The following is a 22,338-nucleotide window of genomic DNA, read 5'->3' on the forward strand; positions in this document are numbered from 1 at the left end:
TAAGTTTTGGTCCATTTGCATCTTGGGGTTAATTTGTCCAATCCCAGCTGCAGGTGATGCAGTCCCATCCTTCTTGTTTTCTCCCTTCAGCCACCGTTGTTTGCACTTTTAGGCCTGAAAATTGTCCTTGGTCTTCATTAGGAAAAGGATTTATTTTGTCTCCCTGCTCTGTGAAGAGAGCTGACTAACAATATGAGGCTCAGAGCTACACCCCTAGGCAGCACAGAGTCTGAAAAACATGAAAGCTAAAACTCAAGGCATCATTCCCTATCACCTTTCTTGCCCTGATCCAGTGTCCAGGGAAGCTGGGGAAGATTTTCCATTGTGTTCCACTGACCTGGATCAGGGCTTGGTATTGCACGATGACACCTCCCCCCCAGGATTCACCAAGTGGCATTTTAAGGAAAATTCACCCTCTCTGTGGTAACTCTTTTACTCTTCAGTGCTGCCTCCAGAATTCAAGAGAGAGCTGAAGGACCTGGAAGCTGTGGAAAATGGCACAGCTGCTCTGCAGTGTGAGCTGACAAAGCCTGCTGAGGTGGAGTGGAAGAAAGGGCAGGAGGTGCTCAAAGAGAGCAGCAAATATGAAATGAGTCAGGACGGTGCTGTTGCAAAGCTGATTATCCATGAGCTGGAGGAGGAGGATGCTGGAGTTTACACCTGTGTGTGTGGAGATCAGCAGACAACTGCCACGCTGACAGTCAATGGTAAAAAGCTAGAGGGAAAAAGGCTGTAACATTTTCTAAAAATAAAAATAGCAACTGTGGTTTAGTGTTGCTTAAGGAAAAGGTTGTAAATTGTAAGGTGTGCAGAATAGCCTGGTCTATGCAGCTCATGGAGTGGCCAGGCAGAAAACGGGAATTGCAATGCTGAACTAAGTGCATCTTTTCTGTATTCTGCTGTCAGAATAATCAAAATCTTTCCTGCAAGTGGCCTGTCTCAAGAGGGAATCTGAACCCTTAAAGTTCCCTTAAGAGGGAGTATGAACTCTTGCAAATCTCTGTATTGGGTGGGAATCTGAACTCTGAAAATTCCCTGCTGATCTTCAGAACACTTCTTCAGTGATCAGGGCAGCACGCTGGCTACTTTTACAGTAGGAAAACTATTATTCCATTTTTAGGTCATAGATTAGGTTCTGTATATTTCATGGCAAATGTAACTTCTTGAAATCCATTTCTTCGTGCTCTGCACATATTCCTATTACTTCTCTGGGGAAATAGCTTTGTAGTTTGAATCTAGAGCATTGAGGTTTAGAGACATCTGGGGAAAAAAACCCTCTCTTTTGGTGCTTTCATTTTCCCTCTACTTCCTTTTTCCCAAGCCTCAGCCTACAGCAGGTCCAAGTCATATTTTTATTTTGTAGCCCTACCAGCCCTTTTCAAACAAGAGCTTCAGGACACCGAGGCAAAAGAAGGTGGCACAGCAACATTGAGGTGTGAGCTCACCAAACCCAAGGCTCCAGTGGAGTGGAGGAAAGGGGATGTCACTCTCTACCCTGGTCTGAAATACGAGATGAGGCAGCAGGGCTGTGCTGTTGAGTTGGTCATTTATGACCTGGAAGTGGAGGATTCAGGGGTTTACACCTGCGACTCCGGACACCAGCGGACAGTGGCCACAGTGGCCGTGCATGGTAGGCAGTGGTGACCCTTGGCTCAATAGGAGTGGAGTGAAAGGAGCTTTTCCTGGTGTTCTCTGCAGCCATTGATTTGTCTTGCTGCTGGCCCATGCCAGAATAAGTGTTCTTCGTGGGCATGGCACACAGCAAGGTAGAAATGTTCTTCTTGCAGTATCGGAGATGTGAAAGCAATTAAATCGTAGAATCCCAAAAATAGTTTGGGTTGAGAAGGAATTTAAAGCTTATCTCATTCCAACCTCTGCCATGGGCAGGGACAGCTTCCACTAGACCAGGTTGTTCACAACCTCAGCCAAGCTGGCCTTGAATGTTGTAATGATGAAAAATACACTGAACTTTCCTGCCCTGAGTGCAGGAAGTGTGGCTGGAATGGGATTAGGAATGCCTAATTGGATGTAATGCCTGTCTAGGATGGCAAGAGATGCACCAGTTAGGGGATAAGGGATTTCTGTGATATATGAATGTGCTGTATTGTTACTGGAGGCTTTGAACTTCTGGTGCAAATGCTGACTGCTGAATCCACATTTGTGTTCCTTCACTCCTTCTACCATCCAGAGCAAGGCCTTAACTGAAATCTGAATTTCCCTTCCCATTTATCTCTTCACTGTGATCTCTCACCAAGAGATCAATACTAACCTAATCTTTTATACATTGATAGAAGCCTTATTTGGGGCAGAAATTCTCTTCGCATAATATTGCAAACTCACAGACCTCTATTGAGAGACAGGGATCTGTGTTAGAGAGGCTGTTCCCACTGATCTTTGCCTAAAGCATCCATAGCTGGCATGGAAACTCTTTCACAGGAAATTCTGGCTCCTTCAGACCCCAAACCAGGCCATTCTGTTGACCACAAAGACCAGATCTTTCCTAACTTTGCCTGTCCTCAATGCTTCGTTCCCTTAGTGGTTCAAGAAAAATTCTGCCAAGACAGAGAGTTGCATCCCCAGGATTATGGAATCATTAGAATAAGCCATACCTGAAGCATGATGGTAGGACTGGATCCTTCTTGCACTAAAACACTCTTGAAACATTTTCTTCTCAAATTTTACAGCTCTGCCTGTCACGTTTAAGCAACCTTTACAAAGTAAGGAATTTGAGGAAGGAAGCACAGCCACGTTCTGCTGTGAGCTGTCGAAACCCAGTGCTGCAGTGGAATGGAGGAGAGGAGGCGTGGGGCTGCAGCCCAGCCAGAAATATGAAATGAGGCAGAGGGGATGCCTGGTAGAGCTCTTGATACACAATCTCAGATTAGAAGACACAGGAGAATACAGCTGTGACACGGGGGACCAGGAAACCAGGGCAGCTCTGAATGTGAAAGGTACGTGGTGTGAGCTGCCTCCTAAAGGAATAGGTTCCTCCAATAAGCAAACAACTATTCCAATATGAATATTTTTAAGTGCATTATTCTTATTCTCTATGAATATCTTCCTTTTCATCTGACGTATTAGGATTTTTTTTATTTTTAATGAGAATGGAAGAGGATGATTCTTTGTTTTTCCAGTGCTCTGTTTGAGTTTTGGGGTTTAATAGGAAATTCTTTCAAGCTTTGTGCCTGAGGAGAAATTTAAGGGAAAGCAATGATTTAGTATAACATCTGGACATTTCACATTACATGCTGTTTGAATATTATAAAAGAGTATTTCCTTTCAAATCCTGTAAGAAGACAGACAACGACATTCCTGACCTCTCAAGGCTGTCCACAGAGTTTTGAAGTTCTTTGCTCTTGAGATCATTATTAGATCAACTGAGGGATAAAATCATTCGATGAATTCACCCCTGGGAAGGATTTGAGTCAAGGAACAAAGGAAATGAATGTTATGGGTGCAGATGGCTTCTTCTGATGCAGCAAGATCTCCTAGTTGCACCAGGAAAATTATGAAACATGGATCCAACATGGAATATCAGGAATATCAGAGTGGAAAGCAGAGTATCTTTTCTCCAAGAGTCACTCTGTGTTAACCAGGACTTGACTCAAGCTTCACTAAAAGATCCTGTTGATCCTTTTCTTTTCTCTTTTAGCTCTGCCAGTTCTTTTCCAAAAGCAGCTCAAGGACGAGGAGGCAGAAGAAGGAGCCGCGGTGAAATTCCAGTGTGAGCTGACAAAGGACAACGCGGCCGTGGAGTGGAGGAAAGGCACCATGGAGCTCTTCCTGTGTGCCAAATACGAAATTAAATTAATTGGGCGCACAGCTGAGCTTGTGATCCATAATGTAGAGCCAGAGGATGCTTCTGATTACACTTGTGACACGGGAGACCAGCAGAGCACTGCAGCCCTCAGAGTGAATGGTTAGCATTGGACCCACCTGGGGTGGAGGAGAAGAGGCGTTGGTGGAACTGTGTGAATGATGTTATTTAATCCAAAAGTTGAGATAATGAGGAAAAGAGCTGCTCAGCCATAAAGCAGAGTACAAGAGAAGTGGAAGTGGTGGGGCAGGGTTCCTATCCAAGCCTGTAAAGCACAGAGTGCAGTGCACTGACCCCTTCCTCTGATATGATAAAAGCAAGGAATTCTGTGTTGTGGGGATTTTGAAATACTAGCAAAACCTTTTTGGGTGCTTTGCAATTTTTTCTGGCTCACTTGAATCAATAGCAAAATCACACATCATTTTTTAAAAAAAGCATTTTGAGGTTGCTATTTTTAATCTCCCTGAAGATCCTGAGAATGCTGTATTTAACCAAACCAGGAATAATATCTGTGATTGATCACAGAATCACAGAATGGGTCACAGGTCAACCTCCCTGCTAAAACAGGGCCATCCCAGCACCATCTATGAAATATTTGTAATTGTCTCAAAGCTGGGTGGAATTTGTGGCTTTGATCTAAGCCCTAACCTTTCAAACAACATATTTTTGCTGACTCTGACTCAAAAAGCAGCTACAGGGTCAATTATGGGTGAAAGAGCCCGGTGATTGCTTTACCTGTCTCACAGTAGTATTTTTACTGGAACCACAGGCCCTGAGATTCATGTTTTTCCAACTGTTCACACACACCCCATGGATATTTCCTCCTTGTTTCCAAGCTGTTGCCTGAGCTGTTCCATGCTCCACTTCAATAAACGTCCATTTGTGCATCATCTGGAAGGACTCACCCATGATGATGATGTGGATCCTGAAAAGACAGCTGAGAAATCAGAAATTAGTTGAAAGCTTTACATTATTTAGCTGTTGAAAATCAGGAGTATGTCTGTAAAAGTGAACAGATTTGTCCTGGTTTAAACAGAAACTGCCAAGTTTTGCTTAGTCAAAATCTTTGTGTGTTGGAGTTTCCAATATGCTGAGCAGATGCATAAATGGTGTGGTGTGGATGCCCTGGACCTTCTGGGATATAAAAATATTTTGGGAACTTTCTGATCCTCTGGATGTACACAATGTAGGTCTGTTTATAGTGAAAAAAAAATGGTTTTATTATCATATCACCATTTAATGCGAAATTGTTCTGCATCACCAGAGCCCAGGTGCCTTGTGCTGAGCTGTGCAGACCTGGCATGCAAGCAAACAGCTGATGTATTATTTATTTCTCATTTTGCAGCTATCAAACCCCAGCTGAAACAGCAGCTGAGGAACGAGGAAGTGGAGGTGGGAGGAACAGCCATGCTGCGCTGTGAGATTTCCATCAGCAAGGCAGAAGTGGAGTGGAGGAAGGATGGAGTCCTGCTGCACTCCAGCTCCAAGTATGAGATGTGGCAGGATGGGACCCTCAGGGAGCTCCGTGTTCACCACCTGGAGCCTGGGGATGCTGGAGAATATTCCTGCAAGGCTGGAGATCAGACCAGCTCTGCCAAACTCACTGTGAAAGGCAAGACCTGTTTGTTGGAACAAGGAGATTTTCCCTTTAGGAAATTAAGATTTTTCAACATGACTGAGTTATATACACATGCATTGCATGAAATGAGTTATTGTGATCAACACAGAGCATAGGAAGGGCATAATAAAAAAAAATCTTATGGTCAGTGGATGCACCAAAGCAAAGATTGACTTGGTGGACAGGAGAGGAAAAGGCAGCTGTGATCTGTGACTCATGGCTTGGAATATTTGCTTGACATCACGTGCATGGGACTGAACAGATGGTCCAGCCCCAGCTTCCAGTCATGTGGCAGCTGCATCTGGCCTTAATATCATTGCAGAGCTTAGGTTGGACCACTGGTGTGGAACAAACACCCCCAGCATCTCCACAGGCTACTCCACGTCGTGGATCCCCTGCACATCACACACAGCTGCACCACTTTTCGTGCAGATGGTGACCTCAGTTGTAGGAATATCCACTGTGCTTGCTCAGAGGGAGACTGGGCTGTTTTTTGAATGGTTTCACTCGATGATTTTAGAGGTCTTTTCCAACCTTAGTGATTTTATGATTCCTTTGGTATTCCCCAGTGGGTTTGGGGTATTTACAGCTTCTGCCTGATGGAGGATGTCTGTATGACCCTTGCACAGGTGCCCAGCTGTCCTAGAAGCAGGAATCAGGCAAACTGCAGTGCAGAACCCCTGTGCTCACATTAACCTAGTGAGTCCTGCTGGGAGGACAAAGCCAGCCAGGGCCTCAGTCAGTTTGGAGCATCAGCATGGAGTGAATGCAAATCTGTTCACAGAAATACAATAGAGAGGATCAGGCTTTAACATTATCCTATGAAGATGTCCAAGTGTAAATGGAACAAATTTCAAAATCTTGATTTTGGCATCCAGCATTCATACCTTTTTCACCCAATCAAGCATAATTAAAAAAAAATCAATACGCAACATCTCTTAGCAAGGGCAAGTGGTAAAGCCACTATGCAAACGTCATTTGTCTTGTTGCCAAGTACACTGAAATCAGAGTTTGAAATGTGGTTTGAGAGTCTGTTCTTTTTCCACACTTGGAGGTCCTGAAGAACAAGATCTTGAGTAACCAGCAGTGGTTGCAGCAGGTGACTTCCAAAATTCCACTGCAGCCTTCATTATTCATGGCTCTGATGCCTTGGGAAGGCTGACCTGAAAGAGAGACCAGACAGAGCTAGAGAATAAAGTAGGTATTTATTGAAAGACCTTTAAGGATACACCTTGGGCAGGACAAGAGCCTGGCCAGGGCTACACCCAAGGTGGACCCAAAATGGTCACAAAATGGACAAATGGTCACGAGGTCTCAGACTTTGATAAGTTTTGGTCCATTTGCATCTTGGGATTGAATTGTCCAATCCCAGCTGCAGGTGATGCAGTCCCATCCTTCTTGTTTTCTCTCTTCAGCCACCGTTGTTTGTGCTTTTGGGCCTGAACACTTGTGCCAGTTGTCCTTGGTGTGCAGCAGGACAAGGGTTTGTTTTGTGTCCCTGCTGTGTGCAGAGAGCTGAGTGACACTGACTGTGAGCTCAGAGCTGCACCCCTGGGCAACACAGAATCTAAAAAACACGACAGCTAAAACTAAAGACACCAGTTCCACGATTTGATCCATGTTTTCCCTTTCATTTCGCATTTCTGCTCCTTGCAGAGCCTGATGTGACCATTGTGAGCGGCCTCAAGGACATGGTGGTGTCCGAAGGGGACGATGTCACCTTTAGGTGCCAGGTGTCCCACGAGAATGCCAGGGACGTGGAATGGAAGCTGCAGGATGTGGCCCTGCAGAACAACGAAATGAACGAGATCTCAGTGGAGAAGGGCAAGATCCACACCCTGACCCTGAGGAAGGTGACTGAGCAGGACATTGGCACCGTCACTTTCCGGGTGGGACCCCACACGTCGACGGCAGAGCTCACAGTGAAAGGTGAGGGCTGACTGTGGTGTGGAACAGGATCAGTGGGAACAGGGGATGCTTTGCTTCTTCTGGCAGAAAATTCAAGGCCATAATTTACCCCTGGTGTCTTGGAAGTGCTTGTGCTTCAAAGCATCTGTGACTGCAATCACCATGGATAAACAGGACATTCAACCATCTCCCCAAAGCTCAGTGATTCCCAGAGAAATTACTAGCTTGGCTTCACTACTTGGATGGATAGACCTGGAATTTTCATTGCTTCCACTACCCCTTTTTAGAATTACAGAATAATTTGGGTTTGGAGGGACCTTTAAAAGCCATCTGGTCCAGTCCCTCCGCATCTTCAACTAGATCAGGTTGCTCAGATATGGGATTTTTCTCTCTTCTCTTCTCTTCTCTTCTCTTCTCTTCTCTTCTCTTCTCTTCTCTTCTCTTCTCTTCTCTTCTCTTCTCTTCTCCCCCTTCCCTTCCCTTCCCTTCCCTTCCCTTCCCTTCCCTTCCCTTCCCTTCCCTTCCCTTCCCTTCCCTTCCCTTCCCTTCCCTTCCCTTCCCTTCCCTTCCCTTCCCTTCCCTTCCCTTCCCTTCCCTTCCCTTCCCTTCCCTTCCCTTCCCTTCCCTTCCCTTCCCTTCCCTTCCCTCCTCTAAATATTATTTTGATTAAATTCTCCATCCAAAATCCTTCTCCTTCCCTCGTAGAAGCATCTTTTAACCCGTGAGTAAATAACACAGAAGTCAGAGAATTCTTTTTTAATACTCAACCTATTGAGTGTTCAGCTGGAGTTTTAACACTGCAGGAAAAAAAGACAAAGGCACCTGCAAAACAAAGAAAACAAAGCAAAGAAAGCAAAGCAAACAAATCCTTTGTTTAGTTGTAATTTCAGTGCCACCTCCAGTCTTTAAGGAGAAACTGCAGAGCAGGGAAGTGCAGGAGGAGGGCACAGCTGTCCTCTGCTGCCTGCTCTCCCAGCCCAGTGCTGATGTGAAATGGAAAAAGGGCCCCCAGGTGATCTGCCCAAGCTCCAGGAATGAAATCAGGCAGCAGGGAACAGTCCATACTTTTAAGATTTATCACTTAAAACCAGAAGACTCAGGCAAATACACCTGTGATAATGGAAATGAATAAACAACAGCCACTTTGTTAAAAGTGGGGTGTGTTGGGGTTTTTTAAGATTAGAAAATTGCTCCACTCTCTTTGTTAGGCTCTGCCAAGAGGATTTTTTTCTACTGTCCTTGATTTCAGACATGCTGTGCTGCCAAAGGCAGCTGAATCCTTTTGCTTCTGGAAGTCCTGTGGTGCCTTAAGCAAAGAAAATGCAGAGATCCAAGTGAAAGAGTTACTTCCACATTTTGAGACCCTGTGGCCTCTCTCTGGTCACTCAGACAACCAGGGCTGGAGCTAAAATTAAAAAACGGACTATTTTTGAAGCCTAATCATCCTTTGACCCGTAGTTCTGCCTGGAAAAATGATGAAATCCAGGTGAAATTGTTCAAGCTTGGACCCAACTCCAGCTAATGAGCAAGGCACTTAAATGCTTCTAGTGCCAAGGATCTTTCAAATATATGTAATGTGACAATATATCTGTTTTTCTTTCAAATCTGATATGATACAAATTCAGTATCAAGGTGACTTTTTCTGAGACACATGATCAGGAAAAACAAAGATGAGCCAGGATATTGATAAATCCCACCTTTTGAAATATCCCTGAAGGCTTTCCCGTGAAGAACATAGTCACACTGACTCCACAACTCAAGGATACCAGAATATTGTTGCTATAAGCAGGTCCTGTGATGGTGTTGGCCAATTTGTGTCTCTGTGTGTGGTCTCAGCTGCTCCAGCACTCCTTGAAAAAAAATCCACACCCAGAAAGCTGGGGAAGCCTGTGCAGTCACACTGTAAATACCAATTCAGCCAAATGGCTGAAAAATATATATATAAATAATAAATATAATAAGCAAACAAATAAATACAGATGTAATATATCTGTATTATATATATATATAAAAAATTTATTTATTAATTTTTTTTCAGCCAGTTGGCTGAATTGGTATTTACATCTATATAAATAGAAATACCAATAAGTATGCAATATAATATCAATAAGTGTGGAGCCACCGAGGTTCTTCCAGGGAACTAGACCTGAGGAGCTAAACTTCTACATGTGCCACTTCATAAATCCACCCATCAAAACTCCACCTTGACTCACCAGTGACAACATCAGCACAGAGACAGCCAGGGCTTCTTTCTCTGCTGGTCCAGTTTTCAAATAAGGCATATTTTAATAAGGAATTTTATAATTTTAGGAATTTTACAAGGAATTTTAATAAGAAATATCAGAGAAAGATGTTTCTCCATGCCCTCTCCCAAATACAGAAGAACTTGGATATCAGGAAAAGGCTTTTGAGGTCTGATTTTGGTACCCATTTGGAGATCCATGCACTGAGATGCTCAAAACTCAGTATGCATGACCATTCCTGTGCAAGAAGGAGCAAAATCCTTGAGGTGCTCAGTGTGTGCAGTGTCCGGTGATTCTTCTGCAGAGTGCTTGGAGCTCTTGGAAATCCAGCACTTTCTGTCATTCCTTGTTTTGCTTTTAAACTAACTTTGGCATTGAGTTTGAACCAAATTTAGGACAGCACCAGAGTTTCATCAAACACAAGACTTGGTTATACGCAGTCAGCAATGGCATAGGATTTTAGGATTTTTTCCCTCTCTGATTTAGGTTCTCCAGTCACCTTCACGCAGCCACTCAAGAGCCAGCAAGCTGAGGAAGGTGGCACTGTCACTCTGAGCTGTGAAGTCTCCAAACCCAACTCCACCGTGCAGTGGATGAAGGGAGGGACAGTTCTGCGCTCCGGTGACAAGTACAAGATGCGTCAGGAGGGGTCCCTGGCTGAGCTGATCATTCACAACCTGAGCCAAGCCGATGCTGGGGAGTACACCTGTGACACAGGGGACCAGCAAACCACGGCAGCAGTGCACCTGAAAGGTGGGGCTTTGCATGGGGAAGGGCTGGGCACCACGGCAGGGGCACAGGAGTGAGTAATTTGGTAGCTAAACCTTGCCCTGTGCCCAAGGAGAACCACAGGGATTTCAGAGATGAGAGAGGTTTCACAGGGCTAAGGACTGGGTCAGTTACCTCTAGAAATGGGTCTTTAGTCACTGATTCTGTGGTTTAATGACAATTAATTTCTACCCATGGGAATCTGTTGACAATTTTTTCACAACACACAGGTTATGGTCATACACATATTAAATATTTCCTATACACACAACACAGCATAACTTGCAAGCTTCTTGGACTATCATATATATGTAGGCATAATACACATGCAGACATGAATCATGCATCTGTAGCACTGCAATATGTTGCTACGTGCCTGTGTACCTACATTTCCATGAGTTTAGAATCACAGAATCACAGAATGGTTTGGGTTGGAAGGAACCTTCAAGATAATTTGGTTCCAACCCCCTGCGATGGGGCAGGGACACCTTCCACTATTCCAGGCTGCTCCAAGCCCCATCCAACCTGGCCTTGGACACTTCCAGGGATGGGATATCCAGAACGTCTGTGGGCAACCTGTGCCAGGGCCTCACCATCCTCATAGGGGACAATTTCTTTCTAACATCTAAACTAACCCTGCACTCTTTCAGTTTGAAACCATTCCCCTTTTTTCTGTCACTACCTACCTCTAGAAAAAGCCCTTCTTCCTCCTTTTTATAAACCTTCTCTTCCAAGCTGAATACCCCCAGCTTTATTATTTAGAGCCTCAAATAACAGCGTAGCACTGTCAAGAAAGAGCCTAACAAGATGTTTAACCCAGGAAGCATCACTTGAAAGTAGATCTCAAATGCTTGTTGCCCTTTCCATGAAGAGCCAGCAGCCACCATCGTGGAGAAGCTGAAGGACGTTGCCACGTACGAAGGAGAGGACGCGGTGTTCGAGTGCAGGCTGTCCCAGGAAACAGCTCAGGATGCCCAGTGGTTTCTGGGGGATGTTCCCCTGCAATCCAACGAGATGAATGAGATCAGAGTGCAAGGGACACATCACAGTTTGATCTTGAGGAAGGTGACCCTGGAAGACTGTGGGTCCGTCAGTTTCAAAGTGGGGCAGCTTTCGTCAGCAGCGCAGCTGAAGGTGGAAGGTGAGCAGCCTCCCAGGACGAGGGGTGGAGCAGGTACTGGCAGGCACTGCTTTGATTTCTGGAGAGGTGTATTTGGGACTAGGGAGCCTTGGAAATTTTGGGAGATTCTGCTAATCTAATTTAGCAATTTAGAGAGGTACACCTGAGCCAGTCATTCTAGTCATTTTTATTGTACGTGGAATGAAGATTAATATTAACATCCTTTGATGTTATTTGATATAATAATTAATATTAACATCCTTTGATGCTATTTGATATAATAATTAACATCCTTTGAAGACCATCCAACTAAGCAGCTGATGATATGTCAGAATCAGTGCTGAAGAGTGTCAAGAATATACTCTGGACTAATCTCCTACTTATGCTGCTTTTAGATCATATTTGCAAGAAAAAAAAAAGTCTGAAACCTCTGAAAGACCTTTCTGTTAAGATATACAGAACAATTTTTGAAAGATGGCCCGTGGCAATGCCTTGTGTTGTTTGTTCCTCTTCGATCTGGTCCCAGCTATAACCACAGACACCCAGCTCTGCCCTGGGGGGGTGATGCTGGGTGAGGATGCTGCAGCAGTGCTGCTCCCCTCTCCCCACAGCTGCCCCGGTCACCTTTGTGAAGGCGCTGCACAACCTGGAGCTGCAGGAGGGTGGCACTGCCCACCTGTCCTGCGAGGTGTCCAAGCCTGATGTCCCCGTGGAGTGGAAGAAGGGCACGTCTGTGATCCAATCCAGCCACAAGTGCAGCATCCAGCAGGAGGGGAAGGTGCACACGCTGGTCATCCACGACCTGAGCTGCGCTGACTCCGGGGAGTACAGCTGCCACACGGCTGCTGGCAAGACCACGGCCAGGCTGGAGGTCAAAGGTATGGTTTCTCTCTGCCCAGCAGTGCTGAGAGGAGGGAGCATCAATTTTTAGATCTCTCTACTACAAGAAAGACACTGATTAGTGGAGCAAATGCAGCAGAATCCACCCAGTTTGTCAGGGGGCTGGAGCATGTGAAGTACATGGACAAACTCTGTTGGGATAGGACAAGGGGTGATTGTTTTAAACCAAAAGGGGAACAGTTTATATTAGGTATAAGAAAGATATTTTTTACAATGAGGATGGTGAGGCCCTGGCATAAGCTGCCTAGAGAAGCTGTAGCTGTCCCTGGATCCCTGGAAGTGTCCAAGGCCAGGCTGGACAGGGCTTGGAGCAGCCTGGGCTAGTGGAAGCTGTCCCTGACTGTGACAGGGTTTGGAAAAAGATGATAGGACCTTCTAATTTAAACCATTCTGAGATCTAAGTATAAGCAGAGGCAAGGGCAGCTATGTTGGATAGCTGGGGAAGAGAAAGTGGAAGGGAGACCTCTCTGCTCTCTGCAGCTTCCTAGTGGAGATCTACATAGGAGACACAGAACTTTCTTGGAGGGCTCAGTAAAGAGATGACAGGCAACAAGTGCAAGCTGCAGTGAGAGAAATTCAGATTGGAAAAACCCAACCTTTAACATGAAGAGATGATCAGACATTGGAAGTGACATCCAGAGGAGTGGAGGAATCTCCATCCATGGAGTCCTCCAGAGGTCCCTTTGAGCCTTAATTATTCTGTAATTGATCTCTGGCTGCAAGATCTGAAGCCTTGGATTGTAACCCCAGATTTATATATTCTATGTTTATTCTAATATAATCTACATATATTATTCTCTATATTAGTAATATTTTATATAATGTATTTTATGTATTATTCTATTTTGTATATTATTCTATTATACTAGTCTACATATTATTTATATTCTATATTCTAATATATTCTATATGTTCTATTTTTCTGATTTGTTCTATATATTCTAATATTATCTATTAATATATATATTATTTATATACATGTATGTATATTTTATATTTTTTTATATATTTGTGTGTTCTTTGAGTGATTTAATCCCTTTCTATGATTTTATTTCAAGGATGGAAAGCTATCTGACCTTCAGTAATAATTACTGAACTTAGTTGGGAATTCTTTGTGAAAAGGAATCTGGGATGTGGGGAGAGGAATGGAGCTCACATAGAAATCAAATTTTTCTTCCTGATTAACTCCCCTTCCACCTCCTTCTCCTCCTCTGTCTAGGTTTGACTTTGGCATCCCTGGAAACTCTCCTTACAGAAACCCAGCCGGAATTGTCCACAAACTTCTAAAACAGCTCTACCCACCCCTTAACAATAAAACATTCCTCCACTTTCTACTTTTGCCTCACCCATTATATTTTTTTTACCCCTTTTCCAGGCCTGCCTGTGCTGTTCAAGCAGTGGCTGAAGAACGAGGAGGTGGAGGAAGGGCGCACGGCCGTGCTCCGCTGTGAGCTGACAAAGCCCCATGCCCGCGTGGAGTGGAGGAAAGGGGACACGGTGCTGCAGTCTGGGGACAAGTATGAGATCCGCCAGGAGGGGACACGAGCTGAGCTCCTCATCTACGAGGCTGAGGCTCAGGATGCTGGAGAATACACTTGTGACTCAGGGGATCAGCAAACCACGGCTTCGCTGCATGTCAAAGGTAAGATGAGGCTTGTTTGGGGGCAGAGGAGACCTGGCTGTGTCCATCCTTCACAGGGGGGATCCTGGAGTTATCCAGGCCAGGCTGGATGGGACTCTGAGAGACCTGGTCTAGTGGAAGCTTCCCTGCTCATGGCAGGGAGCTGGAACTGAATCTTTAAGACCCCTTCCAACCCAAACCTGTTGCAGGGCATTTCCACACCCAAGCAAATGTTTCCAGATAAGGAAAAGGGGTTTCGGTTTTCCTCCTGACTTTTATGGGAAAGCGCCGGAACTTTCTGTGTTTCTCTCACCGTGGTTGGCCCAGCACCAGCACAGGGGCACTGGTTGGGCTTTGGAAATGTCTCTCAAAACCTGTAGCTGTTTCTATTGGCAGCAAGCCAAACTGCCCCTCCTTGATCTTTGTATACTTAAGAAGGAGCACAGAGGTGCTCAAGGCTTTTTGGGCCTTAGGAGGTGCAAGAAGTTTCTCTGCATTGTGTCCGTCTGTTGTTTTGTTTCTGCATCTTTTTAAATAATTTATTAAAACATTTTCTTTACAAAGCACACCTGAAGAGGCATCTCACAATTATTCTAAGCCGTTCTGAGAATTGCTGGACACCCTCAGAGTGTATTGAACCCTCGTAGAGCTAAAAACATCTGGCTCAACGAGAATTTCAATACAATCATTCTCCCATTTAGTTTCAAAAAGACATCTGAGATCACTGAGTCCAACCACTAGCACAACATTGCTAAGTCCACCACTAAACCATGTCCCCAAATGCCACATCCACATGGACGTTTTATTGCTGAGTTATCAATGACACTCTGTGAAATCAAACTGGAGTGTTTCACCACACCTAGGACAAGTCCATTTTAAATTTATCCACCATTTATCTTAATGCCTGAGCAGCCCATGAATTGTGGCTCTTTGCCTTCCTTAGTGTCTGCATTTTTGGATTTTATAGTTTCATTCATTTTGTATTAAGAATTTTCTGGTTTTGGATTTTACACTTTTATTCATTTGGTACTAAGAAGTCTACAGTTTGGGATTTTACAGTTTTATTCATTTTGTGCTAAGAATTCTATGTCTTTTGGCTTAGATCACACTTGCAGATTGTGTATTTAGTCACCATAACAAACTCCTGCTCAGAACATGTGGTTTCAGAGATTAAACACCCAAAATCTCATGTACCAACTGAGATAACTGGGGTTTTTCAACCTGGAGAAAAGGAGGCTCAGGGGAGATGGTATCAATCTCTGCAACTACTGACAGGAGGTTCTAGTGTGGTAAAGGTTGGTCTATGTTCACAAGTAACAAGCAATAAGACGGGAGGAAATGGCCTCAGGTTGCACCAATGGGGGTTTAGATTTGGTATTAAGAAATAATTCTTCACTGAAAGGGTGGCCAAGAATTGGCACAGACTGCCCAGAGAAGCAGTGGAGTCACCATCCCTGGAGATGTTTAGAAGATGTATAGATGTGACACCTGGGGATGTGATTTAGTGGTGGATTTGGCTGTGCTGGGTTAAAGGCTGGACTTGATCTCAAAGGTCTTTTCCAACCTAAAGGGTTCTGACTTTCAATGTTGTGATTGGTGTTGTTGTGCCCTATGTGCTTACACTGAGAATGGTGAGTATGGCCACGTGAAGACCTTTAGAGGCCTTGTGACCTCTGGCAGCCCTTTATGGAGCAGCACTGGACACCTCTGCAGTATCAGCAGCTGATTCCATGAGTGTGCTTCAGAAAGAGGGGGAACAACCCAACTGGACAAACTACAAGCAGATTTCTCACCTCTGAGGGCTGTCACTGATGCAGTTGCTTCTCCACTGCAGTACTGCCAGTGCTGTTTAACAAAGAGCTGAAAAACGTAGAGGCTGAAGAAGGGGGAACGGCTGTTTTGCACTGTGAGATCTCCAAGCCGGACGCTCCCGTTGAGTGGAGGAAAGGAGGGCTGGTCATTCAGCCCAGTGACAAGTACGAGGTGAAGCTGAAGGGCAGCGTAGCTGAGCTCATCATCCATGGTGTAGAGCCTGATGACTGTGGGGATTATACCTGCAGCACTGGATACGAGATCACGACAGGGTCTGTGTATGTGCAAGGTAAGGTGGTGAAACATGGTGGAAATGCTCCAGTTTTCTGCCTGGATTTCTTACTCTGAAATCTTTGACAGTAACTGGCCAAACAGCAGAAAGTCCATTCATTTCTTTCCTGATTCCAGTGAAGATATAAACACTCCACCCCCAGGCTGGGGCTTGACTCATCTTTTTAAGTTAAACTAGTTTGACCGTACTGTGTTTCAGGACACAGATGGTGCTACTGCTGAAAAATTTGGAGCAGTGGTCGTAAAAATACAGAAATTCTTGTTACAACTGAGTGCAGTTTCTATCATTGTTGATAATCTTATTGCTCCTTTAAAGCACCCAAGTGAACATTTAAATCTTTGAGTACCTCTCTGCCACATACAACTTCTGCTGATGGTTGCAACACACAGGAGAGCCAGGCATGACCTGGGCAAGGAGTGGAGTTTCCTCCAGTGAAATGTTTGACACACACCCTGCTCCTACAAGCAGCTGGAGGGATGGAAGGTGGTTTATAACCCTCTTCAAGAAAATTTTAGTTCTTTATTTCCCTTGGAAAAAACACTACCATTTTAACTCTCCTGGAGTTGCACTTGGGCTTGGGTTAGTCCCGCAGGGAGCGACCCGTGCGTGTTTATTTTTGTTTTCCTCTGGCACCTTCTCTTGCTCTGTCGTGCAGAAGAAGCAGCAGTGGTAGTGTGTGGTTTAAGGAACACAGACGTCTTTGTGGGCGAGTCGGCCACCTTCACCTGTGAGCTCTCCCACCCGGGGGTGAAGAACGTGCAGTGGTGGCTCGATGGGACCCCCCTTCACAACAACCTGGTGACGGAAATCTCTGAGCAGGACGGCAGGATCCACACTTTAACCCTAAATGACGTGGCGTGTCATGACTCGGGCACTGTCACCTTCAGAGCTGGGTCCCTTATATCTACAGCTAAATTATTAGTCAAAGGTATTTTCTCTGTGAGCAAGAAACACGTGGCCACCTCTGGACTTGCTCCATGTGCTGGTGCTTCTGCCTTCCAGGCTACCCTTACTAAATCCCTTCAGGATTCTCCTGTGCCCCTACAACTCTTCCCACTCTGGAAGTCGCTCACTCTCACCCCAGAAATCTTCTGGGTACAACCACACTGATTTTTGCAGTGGTTCAGGTGAGGGAGGGTTGCAGGGTCAGGGCTGCTGCTTTCAGCTGATGTCAAAGAAGAGATGAACATGAACATCTGCGGTAGCACCTGACTTCATATCCCCACTTCAGCTTTTTTTTTCATAATACCGCAAAATCTTGCTGAGGTGGTAATTCCCAGAATTTCCACTGTGCTGCTCCACAGCTGGGCTACTGGTGCTGAGCTCAGCATGTTCCCAGGACAGGATTTTGGGCTGTTCCTGGAAACCAATGGGTGTGTGACATTCCAGTAACACAGAGACAAAATGTGCCTTGTTTTTGAAAGCTCGTCTCTGCACTGGCAAAGCTTTCTGATCTATTGAATAAGTTTTTGTTTTGTTTTGTGTTTTTTTCTCATTTGGTAAGGGTAGCCTAAAGCTGCAAATAACACTGAGCTCCAGACTTGATAAAGCAAACTCCTTCCCCCCCCCAGTCCTTTTATAGCCATGGGGAAGATCTGTTATTTTTCAGGCAAAAATTAAAGCTTATTCCCTGCTCGGAAAAGAGATATATACAGAGATATAAAGGGTTAAAAGATCTTTATCCAAATCTACTCCTGAGCTATAATTGGGCCATAACAGGAATGATCCAAAATATGGAGTTGTAGTCAGTGATGTCTCCTTCTCTGCATCATGTGTCCCTTGTCCATTCAAGAAATTTAGTTCTCTGCAGAGATAAAATGCAAAATCACTTCTTCATGATATAGAAGGATGCAGTAACAACACAGTGTGAAGACCCTGTGAGTCCTGCATCAGTTTGCACCTATTTTCAGAGACAGAACCTGGTTCTGAGCTCTCCAGACAAAGAAGTCCAGTGGGCCTAAGACATAAATTAAAATTAAATGCATCGTTAGGTGTTCTGCTCAGTGAATTAAAGGGCTCCTGAGAAATTTCCATTTCATGGAATCACAGCATCACTGATTTTGGAAGAAATCTCTGGAAATCATCCAGTCCAATCCTACAGCTCGTGCAGGTGCACACATGTATTGGATATTTTGTGTTTCCATGAAGCCAAGATTCCTGAACTGCAAACCTGATTCACAGCAGCAGTATTGTATAACTGGATTGGGATAACCCCAGTTACACTGTGCTCAGTAACTCTTGATTTCCTAGGAAACACTTGTAAAATTCTAACCATCCTTATATTGACAATTTTGTACTTTATTTTGTCCAGAAATTTAAACATAAATCTTTGAAATGTATTTCAGTCTATCAAGCCATCCATGGCTTGCTCTTCATCAAGGAGCAAGTTGATTTTGTTCCGTGTGCCTCATTCTCCTGGTTTAAGGCATGTTGGTAATATGGTTTATTCTGTAACAAGTGAGATCTCAGCTTTTCATGCTGGGCCTTCACAACATCATTGCCCTACAACTGCCCTACAATCATTCCACGACCCACAGTGATGGTTCACAGATGATGGGGGAGAATGGAAAAGGGTGAAGGAGCTGCTGCCATTCTCTAGCTCCTTTGGGCAGGTGAGAATTGCAGGTTCTGGGGCACACGTTGGCTCCTGAGTCTCAAAGAGCTCCTACACAGGTGAACGAGAGGCCACCAAGGTCCTTTTTCTGCATATCAGTGAGGGGACAGTGGAACCAGGACCTTCTCCAGCACCACAGGTGATGTTTGCTGTGAGGAGCACATTATACATCTTATGGAAATGGATGGGGTTGTGCTCCCCAGCTGCACAGACACCTCCTTGTTTCTTCAGCCAGCAAAACATCTCCAAGATCTTCCATGGAGGCCTCCTCTCCATGAACACACGTGGCAGACACTCAGAGTGGCAGAGGGAACCTTAGTGAGCAGGATCAAGCCTTGCAACAAGTTTCCAAATGATGTTTGCAAAGCTCTCTTTGCTCCCCAAGGTCTGCCAGGAGCATCCCAAACCCTCAACCTGCTGCAGCAGTTTCAAGAGGAGCATCCCAGACAGAGATCCAGTGGGGGTTATTCCACTGGCTTGTGAGCAGAACAGCTGTTTGAAGAATAAGGACATGATAGAATCACAGAATGTCCTGAGCTGGAAGGGTTCCTCAAGGATCATCATGTCCAGCTCCTGATGATACCTCAGCTTTCTCTGATTGTCATCTTTTTATGTCCCTTTGTAGCCCTATTGTATTTTTTTTAAGTTGACGTAATTCTGCTGAGAGTGATGTTTCAGAGAAACTCCCATTTTCAGACTGCATTGAGGTTTTTCCTTTTGACCTGCATATTGCATTGTACATGGATGGTCCAGTCTGACATCTCTGAAGGGACTCTTAGCTGCTTTGGAAGCTCACAGTATTTTAGGTCAGATGTATTTACTTTGCCTTACAGCTGCCTCACAAGAAGCAGAACTTGGGTTTTTAAAGTGCTTAAAAGCAGCCTCATGGATCTCACCACCTTCAGAGGAGCTGCATATCCAGCTGCTCTCAGCATTTTATGGGCTCTCAGTCTGAGATGTCAATGGTTTATGATCTTTCAGTGATTTCTAGATAAAATACTGTGAAGGAAATCCTATTCTTTTTCTCCAAACAATGTGTCTGCTGCAGAGGAGCACACAAATAATCAAAAGAATATTCATCTGATCCTGAGGAGGGCTCTTTTTTGATGCACTTGTCCAGGATATTTGCTCCTCACACAACTTCTGACAGCCCAAGACCACCCCAGGACAGGAAGGAGTGTCTGCATTTGAGGACTGTGTTCATTTCTGATGAGTAATTATATTTTAGTCACACAAGGAGCTTCCAGTAGAGTCTGTGGTGTTTTCCTACTGCTCTGTGAGGTTGGGAGTTGCAGGGAACCACTCGCTGCAGTCCTCTGCATCACACTTCTGCTCCACATTTAGGGAGCCAGAAGCATTTCACATCCAGTGCTTCCAAGCCTGGAAGATCTCAGAAACACTGAGCCAGCAGTCCAAACTCAGGGCTGTTCCAGCACAAACCTCAATTCCTGGTGGCCCATTTCCCAGTGTAATGGTCATGTTTCTAATGCACCAGCCTGGCTTCCATCCTGTTTGATGCTGACACAGACACAGACTAAACTGCTAATCCTCAGCATGCCCAGCCACCCCTCTGCTTGCACTGTCAATCTGCTTGCTCCCCATGAGCTCTGTGCTTGGCAAAAAAAAAAAAAACAAAAACCCTCCAAGGAGTGATTTCCATGGGGATCCACTAATGCATGTCCTTCCTGACGTGTTGGTTAACAGATCCCACCATTGAAGTGGTCAGTCCCATGCAGGACTTGACTGTTGATGAAGATGGCCCGGCAGAGTTCATATGCCAATATTCTAGGCCAGTGCACGCCATCTGGAAGAAAAATGATCAGGAAATACATGCAGATGGGCAGCGAGTGATTATCGATCAGGACTGGAATGTGAGCATGCTAAAAATTAACCCCACGGTCCCAGAAGACACGGGCATCTATTCTTGTGAAGCTGAAGGCATTAAAGTGATGGCTACACTTGATGTTCAAGGTGAGGTCTTCCAGCCAGAGAGGAAGACTACCGTGGGTAGAAAAACCATGCCAAGGCTTTGCAATAAGGGACACATCAGATACCTGCTCTTGGTGTTCACTCCAGTACTGAAAATGAGGATAAAAGTAGTTGGGGGGTGATGGGAATTGAATATGAAACTGCAGCATTATCTTATTTCTAATTAAAACTCCCTCGGTACACCATTTTAGCCATCCCACCTCTTCTGCAGTGAGCTGGAATGTCAGTGTGATGGGATGTGTCCTGCTGAATTGTAAAATCACAGCTGTATTGTTGGTCCAAAGGAATAATATCAATATTTATTTGCTGTTAAAGAGCACTTTTTACAGCATGACACAAAAACAGTAACTAATGGATAGGGTGGAATTCCATTTTATTTTGCTGAGTGAAGGAGCTTGGTAATTTACCTGTTTCAAGTAGTGATCCCTCAGGAATTACCTCCTCACTCAGCACTCACATTTGTGGAGACCCTGAGGAACAATATATACAAAAAATAACAAAAAGCTAGGACTTTACATGGAAATTTCTTTTTTTTTTTTTTCCTGCTGCATATGGAATTCCTGGGTTTGGTTACCAAGTGAATTGGTGTGATCAGCAACAGCAGGTTCTGATTTCTGAATATTTGTGGCTATTTTGCCTTCTTGCTTAACTGGAGTTGGTTTTTAGTGTAGAAGAACAAGGTGTTATTTATTATAATGTTTTCTACTTTGATAAGCACTTTCCATTGTAGGTATTTAAAAAGATTTTAATGAACATAATCTAAAAGCATCCCAGAGGAGGTAAGGTTAGCAATTGGCTGCTTTCCATAATTAGGGAAACCAGCGCTTCCAAAGCACACAGATGAACAATTTGGGTTGTTCTGACAAAAATTATACATTCTCCAAGAAGAATCTGCAGCCTCCTGATTGTTCTCCATATGTATCTTATAAATAAGATTCCATAAGAACCTTATAAAGAAGAATTCCATAAGAACCTTATAAAATTCAGAATTGTTTTTAGTATTATAGAAGCCCAGAATACTTTGGGTCAGAAAAGACCTCAAAGGTCATGAAATTCCAACCCCCTGCCACAGGCAGGGACACCTTCCACTATCCCAGGTCGCTCCAAGCCTTGACCAGCCTGGCCTTGGACACTTCCAGGGATAGGAAGTCCACACACATCATCTCTAGGCATCTTCTAATTAGCAATAAGTTAATAAATATCTGGTAGCTTGTGCTTTTTGGGCATGTTTGTTTGTTTTACCATTAAATAAATTGTTCAGTTTAGAGCTATTTAATATTTTATTAATTTTTACTTTTTTTTTTTTTTTTCTGAGCACAGTTCCAGATGATCTGTAGAGATCTAAACACAGATGTCTTGGGCTCTTGCTTTATAACACAAATCATGCTGTGACCTTTTTATGGCATTTGTGTAAACTGTATTTACCCAGATGTGTGTCCCCACCCTTGTGCATGTCATTTGTCCCTGCAGCAACATGAATTAAACCCACATGCACCAGCCCACATTTAATTTGGAGCTAATAGTTTCTGTCCAGGTGGAACTAATGCATGACTGGAGTGTGGAGGTTTGTGCACGTTTCTGACCCCACAACTCACTACAGAGCATGGGAAAATAAACCTAAATGTCACAGAGCTTT

General features: G+C 44.4%; 1 protein-coding gene across 1 annotated transcript in view; it reads left to right on the forward strand.

Moving 5' to 3' along the window:
• Positions 1-22,338, forward strand: part of OBSCN (obscurin, cytoskeletal calmodulin and titin-interacting RhoGEF) — a 186,969-nt gene that overhangs the window by 87,334 nt on the left and 77,297 nt on the right. The window contains exons 52-64 of the mRNA XM_083873333.1: positions 444-707; positions 1,364-1,630; positions 2,685-2,951; positions 3,653-3,919; positions 5,163-5,429; positions 7,092-7,364; positions 10,073-10,339; positions 11,226-11,495; positions 12,086-12,352; positions 13,750-14,016; positions 15,830-16,096; positions 16,755-17,027; positions 20,418-20,684. Of these exons, the coding sequence (XP_083729459.1) occupies positions 444-707; positions 1,364-1,630; positions 2,685-2,951; positions 3,653-3,919; positions 5,163-5,429; positions 7,092-7,364; positions 10,073-10,339; positions 11,226-11,495; positions 12,086-12,352; positions 13,750-14,016; positions 15,830-16,096; positions 16,755-17,027; positions 20,418-20,684 (3,483 nt within the window). The remainder of the gene's footprint in view (positions 1-443; positions 708-1,363; positions 1,631-2,684; positions 2,952-3,652; positions 3,920-5,162; positions 5,430-7,091; positions 7,365-10,072; positions 10,340-11,225; positions 11,496-12,085; positions 12,353-13,749; positions 14,017-15,829; positions 16,097-16,754; positions 17,028-20,417; positions 20,685-22,338) is intronic.

This window comes from Zosterops lateralis, assembly GCF_965231275.1.
Source record: "Zosterops lateralis genome assembly, chromosome: 1".
Lineage (NCBI taxonomy): Eukaryota > Metazoa > Chordata > Aves > Passeriformes > Zosteropidae > Zosterops > Zosterops lateralis.